Genomic DNA, 6,378 nt, shown 5'->3' on the forward strand with positions numbered 1-6,378 from the left:
TGCTCAGCTACATTTCTTATACAGCCCAGGCCCACCCGCCTAGGGATGGCACTGCCCAAAGGGGCCCGAGCCCTCCTATATCAATTACCAAACAAGAAAATGTCCCTACAGTCATGCCCACAGTTCTGATGGAGGAAATTCCTCAACTGTGGTTCCCTCTTCCCAGGTGTGTCAAGGAGACGACTGAAACTAACTATGACATGTGGGTAGGAGCTTATGGGACAAACAGAGAAGAGAATTACAGGGGCGTAGTTGAGGTTATACATCATGCATCTCAGACTTAACTCTCACTAGCGTGCTTGTTACTTTTGTGTAGCTGTGACTAAAATGCCTCAGAGAACAGCTTTGAGGGAAGAAAGTATTTGGGTCATGGTTTCAGAGGGGTTAATCTATGGTGCCTTGGCCCCATATACTTGAGAAAAACATCATGGCAGTGGAAGCATGTGACAGAGGAGGGTGGTTACATTGTGGGGGACAGGAATAGAGAATGGAGGAGGCTGGGGGCCAGGCATGGTCTTCAAGGCATACTCCAGTGACCAGACTCCTTCAGGTAGGTGCTACTTTCTGAAGTTTCCAGAACTTACCAAAATAGTATCATCCACTGGAAACCACGTAGACAACACGTGAGTGTGTGTATTGGCGGGTGGCTCGCATTCACAACATGGCAACCAAAGAGAAGGGGTTGGGTTTATTTATCTTTCTAGGGTAAGATTTACATGAAAAATGTATAAACCTTAAAAATCTAAGAATACTTAAATACTTAAAATACAGTTGCTGCACACACCCCTATCAACCCCTATTGGAGAGCATTGGGCTTATCTTAAGAACTTTCCCTCTAATGTTAAAAGTCGGGGAACAAGATTTTAATGGCAGACATTTCATTGGGGATAAGATTTGGGGCAAGATTTAATTCCTGCCACCAATACTACTACTCAGGTCTCCCTACTTCTCTGAGACTCAGTTTCTACATCTCTGGAGGAGGGGTAATTAAACCTACTTCCTAGGGCTCTTTAGGTTCTGAGTGCCTGGCCCTGTGTGCACTTATCCTGTGTGGAGTTTCCAGAATAGAAATGTGGTGGGGAGAGAGGGTGGCTCTGGCTAGCGGCCTCACCTTTCTGAAGCATCACAAGTTCCCTGACAACATCTCTCTGTCCACAGGGATGTGTCTGCAGGCGTTTGTAGAAGCTTTCTTCTTCTTGGCCCAGAGGAAGTTCAAGATGTTGCCTCTCCATGAGCAGGTGGCTTCTTTGATCGACTTGTGTGAATACCACCTGTCCCTACTGGATGAAAAGCGCGTGGTGTGCAGCCGGAGCTACCCCCACCAAAATAGCCCTCCCCAGGAGAGCAACTCCACAACCAAACCAGCTGCAGGCAGCCCCAAACCCCGCATGATCGGTGCTAACAAGCTCTCCTACTCCAAACGCGCTCTGTGCTGAAGAAGGCCACCCTATCCTCCAGGAAGAAGGCATGCCCTTGGGGACTGGGTGCCCTGGGCTCTCGCCAGCAGGGAGCCACAACTGCGGAGGATTCCAGCTGCGATCCCATGAATCCTCCCTGTGTCCTGCAGGGCTCTCACCTCACATGGCTAATTTCTGGCCACCCTCCCTCACAGCACCTCTTGGTGACCCACCCTACCGGTGGACATATGACATCTGAGATGTGACAGATGGTGCCTGTTCTTCCAAGCTCACGGAAAACAGTAACTGGGGCAGATCTGCTATGTCTTGTGCCACAGGGGGGCGAGGTAGGGGAGGGAAGGACAGACCATCCCAAAGCAGAGTGCTGCGGGTATGTTGAGGAAGCCACGACTGGGGTCTGCTGGGGCCTATGAGAAAGCCTGCCGGTCAGAGCTTGGGATCATCATGTCTCTTTCCACCTATTCTCTGAAAAGAAGCAGAAATATCAAGAAGGTGGACACTCTGACCATGTGCTACATGGGTGTACTTGACAGATTAACCTCATTTATTTTATTAACTTGCCTATCTCTGCCATGTTTGATTTCTTGCTAATTAAGAAATAACAAAAGTAGGTTCTTCAGCTTCCCTGTCCAGGTAGCCTGTGACCTCCAAATGGACCCCTCTAATGTTGGGGTGCTGACCCAATGGCCAAGAGCCTCTGTGTGCCCAGCAATGTGCTAGACACCCTGGATGAGGGAAGGGGCCTTCAAAGGGGAGAACAAGAGGCCCGGATGAGAGCTAGGGCAAACAAGAGTGTGTGGTGGCCTTAACCAGAGCAATCAGTGTTCCCAAGTGGTCTACTATGAGAAGCAGAGTTTGAAGACCTGTGTCTTCCTTTCTGGGACCCCTTGGGTGGACAAATAGATTTCACAGCCAAGACCAAAAGTAGAGGTATGTGGGCAACTGGTCAACCAGCCAGAGCTGTGCAAGGTCTGTTAAAGAGAGCTCCAACTTGACACTATTTCTCAAAGCACTTGCCAACATGGAGCAGAGTCTTGGTGGTGGGCAGTTGTCAAGACGTTGAATTTCAGCTACATTGAGGTGATATGAAAATGTCAGCATTCATGGTAAGAAATGACCTCTCCACCCCATACCTATCATCTAGACCCATGCAGGTCACTGTCAATTACAGAGCCTCTCTGTGGTGGAAACAGGCCCCTCAAGCCCGTGCACAGGGTCTGGGGAGGCTCCATACCCTGGAAGATATGACTCTATAGTGACAGGGAATCCCATCACTGACAAGTTGCCCCCCCCCCGCTCCCACCCTAGGACTGCTGAGTAGAATTTCGAGGCTGTTCTGCTATGAGAGTGAGTGCTATGAGACTGTTCCCCACTTCTGTTTCCCAAGGGGCATCCCACTGTCCTTACCCTCCCTTGGTGACCAGCCCCTCATTTCTTTTCAGGATGTAATTGAAATGAGAGAAATGCAGGTGGTTCCTTTTTTCCTAGCAGGAAAAGTACAGAGCCCAGACTGGTCCAGAGATGTACCTCTGCAGAGCTTGGAGTACTCAATGACTGGCTGTGGTCTTAAGCCTCTTCCTTAGAAGGGCCCTCAGGATCTATCCCAGCCTGCTGACTAGACTCAGCTTTTCTGCTATTTGAGACAGAAGCTGTGACCCACCAGCCTGGCCAAGAAGGGAGCCTGCTATCGGCACCTTCAAGGACACACTGGGTTCACTGTAGCTGTGCAAATGCTGACCATCTCCAGATTCCCAGCTGGCTGGTCTCTCCTCTAAGCATGAAAATTGTCCCACAACCCCCTGAGTAGACAATACCTTTTCTGACCCTTGAGTCTCCCCACAACTAGATTCAATGTGAACTTCAGCTCAGGTCTTGAGTCCTATTCCCTGGGGGCACCCCCTTTCCTTCAGCCCTGGAAACCGAGGACTGTCAAGCTAGATGGCCCTCCCCCTGCTTCCCACTGGATCATCTAGCCTGTCTCCCTTTTCTCAGCCTGCACTGGTATGTGTGGAGGGTGTGGGGGGGGGGTCACACCATGCAGGTGATCTGCTATGAATGCAGATAGTTGGGGAGTGGGACTGGACAGGCATTTGGAGAATACTCCATGCCTTTCTAGATGGTTCTAGAAACTTCCTCTCTTGTGTGAATTTAACAATGCGTGCTCGTGCTTCACACTTCACAGGGCACTTTTAAATTCATCTTATCTAATCCTTTCAGCTACCCAGTGAAAGATGTTGCTTGCCCAAACCCTAGTCTGGCAGTTATGGCAGCTGTTTGGCAGGAAGGCTGCATGTTCCTGCACCATATACCTGGTGTGAAGGGGCAAGGCCTTGGGCCCTCTGACATGTTCTTCTGTTGGCACCTGAGGAAGACTCCGAGGGCTACACAGACTTATAAGGGGCCTAGGTCCTCAGCCACCCAAATGGGAGTGCTGCCCTCTCTCACTTAGTCTTGTGAGCAGTAGGCACAAAGATGGAAAACAGAGTCAATGCAGAAGTGTTTTTGCAAACTAAAGAGCTTCTGAGATATCTGGTCACCTTCTGACGGACTTCTGGATTCCTGCACGTGTAATAGGGTAAAGGCAAAAGCTTCCTAGAATGTCCGTCAAGACAAATGAAGGCAAAGGAACTGGCTCCCTGCCCTCCCTCCCTCCCAGCTGTGTTTCAGCTGCACATATTTAAAGACATTCCTGGGCCTGGAGAGATGGCTCAGCAGTTAAGAGCACTGACTGCCCTTACAGAGGACCTGGGTTCGATTCCCAGCACCCACATAGTGGCTACAAACCATCCTTAGCTCCATCCAGTTCCAGGGGAATCCGAAGCCCTCTACTGACTTCCACAGCATTGCACGACACGGGTGCACTCACATACATGCAGGCAATACACTCATACACATAAAATAAAAATAAAATAATAATTAAAAAAAAGACATTCATAGGCTGAAAACTAGTCCCTGCCGCTCTTCAGATGTCTGGAGTTTGCAATGTAATTGGCAGAGTATTGGTCAAAATGGCTCCCTTTTTCCCTTTAGTTTCTTGATTAATGTCCGTTACTCCTGGGCTGTGTACCTGAGACCTGGGCTGGCCATGCTCGGCACTGTGTGTCTTTTAAACCTCATGATTCATGAGCTCTCCATCAGAGAGATGTGTTCCCAGCAGCCTCGAGCTGTCCACACAGGGAGGGAAATTCACTAGTGAGCAGTAGCCCGAAACCCACCTCGCCCCCATTTGGTTTGATGAATGTGTGAGGAACTTTTCCACCCAAATTTCCCACAGAATAATGCAATATTTTGGTTCCGTTCTCAGAGACAAACTGCAGAATGGGCACCATTCAGTGGTCTTTCCGCCTTTTAACTGAAAGTCTCCCTTTTTGCTCTAACTAGAAAAACCATTCTGCGTACTGCTTTATTCACGCACACACGCGTGCACGCATACATGCTGAGCACAGTTGAGCTTCGGTATAAAATGGTAAAATCGCTAATATTTTCCTCATTTCTGGAAATTTGCTTCTGAGTTTGAGTTAGAGAGCAGAGGAAACAGGCTCTTTGTGGTCCTAGTATAACAGAACCTGCTTACCAAGAGGCTCTTGGGAAACATTTCCTCCAACAGGTCTGACCAGGACTGTGGTCCTGGGCCACCATGATTCTTCCAGGCCCCACTCAGGCTGCAGAGATATTTTCTCTGTCTTGCCTCAGAATGGGCAGGCCAGAGGAGGAGGCCATAGTTCTTGAAAGTCAGACCTGGGTCTAGATTTTGCTTGGTCTGTTGCCCTGTTGCTAAGAGGCCATGGACTGGTGACTTTCCCTCCCTGATGCCCCATCCGTTCCTCGCCTGTGCACTGGAGATCATGTCAAAATAGATGCAGAGAGCCTGGCATGAGACTTGGCATCTGGGATACGTCTTCACAAATGTCTGTTGAGAAAAGGCATGGTCTCCATATGCTGAAAGTGACAGATGCCAGGGAATCTCCCCCCGCCTTCTCCTACCAGCCTGGGCTGGGAGGCTCCTGCAAGTGTACTGAGACCCCGCAGCTGAGGTCCACTTCCCTCTGTGCCCAGCTATGCCTTTAAGAAGCTGCAGCTCCCACCTCTTAAAAGCCTTTCAAAATTCTTTATTAAATTTTCATGGCGCATGAAGTCAAGGTTCTGTTACTGGGCCTCAGTTGTCTTGGTAACTTCGTAAAATGCAATAATAAAGCAAAGCTGAGCGTTGCTAACCACAGGCTCATTGTATAACAGCGACGGAGTATTGACAGTTCCTTCTGTGTGATCACTTTGGATAGCAAACCAGCCAGGGTAGACAATGCTTGTTCATTTGGGGTTAACTGGTGAGAAAAGGACACCTTTTCTTTTTCCTTCCCCTCGTGGTTAATGTGTGCTTGAGAGCTGTTGAGTTAAAGGAACTGGGAAAGCCTAGGGGAGTTAAGGGGATGAGTTTGGGAAATCGCCAACCCTAATCTACAGGGGGACATCTCTCAGAGCAGGGAGGGACCTGTTAGAGGTTGGTCATCTGTCAGAGACTCTGCCCTGAAGGGTTGAATGCGCGGGTGGTCTCTGTACTCCTTGCCTGTGGCAGGCACCTTATGCAGCTCAGGTGTACCTGCAAGTTTCAGCCTGGCAGATACACCAAGGTGGGCTGCCTCCCCGGAGAACGGAATGGCTGAGGCTGCCCCAAGGAGGCTGCTTTTGGTCCTGCTGGCACACCTGGTGGCCCAGTCCCTGAGAACAGAGGCCCTCTGCCTCCTCCCAGTACCTCCTCCCCCACGACCCTCCGGGAGTGACATATGTTCACTCTGAATATTTCCCAGACTGTGGCCCACCCGGTGGGAAGTGGAAAGCAGATGGCCTAGAGTTAAAAATAAAGTTGAGACCCCAGCTCCCTGAAAATCTCCACCCCCTCCCCCAGTGACTTCAGAGAAGCATTCATTTTGCCTCAGCCCCTGTGCCACAAGGGATGAAGCCG

General features: G+C 49.9%; 1 protein-coding gene across 1 annotated transcript in view; it reads left to right on the forward strand.

The window, feature by feature from the left end:
* Ttll11 (tubulin tyrosine ligase like 11) overlaps window positions 1-2,037 on the forward strand; it is a 256,361-nt gene extending 254,324 nt beyond the window's left edge. The window contains exon 9 of the mRNA XM_008833446.1: window positions 1,159-2,037. Within this exon, the coding sequence (XP_008831668.1) occupies window positions 1,159-1,436 (278 nt within the window). The 3' untranslated portion in view covers window positions 1,437-2,037. The remainder of the gene's footprint in view (window positions 1-1,158) is intronic.
* The last annotated feature ends 4,341 nt before the right edge of the window (window positions 2,038-6,378 follow it).

This window comes from Nannospalax galili, unplaced genomic scaffold, assembly GCF_000622305.1.
Source record: "Nannospalax galili isolate Female #2095 unplaced genomic scaffold, S.galili_v1.0 scaffold34, whole genome shotgun sequence".
In the NCBI taxonomy this organism is placed as follows: Eukaryota; Metazoa; Chordata; class Mammalia; order Rodentia; family Spalacidae; genus Nannospalax; species Nannospalax galili.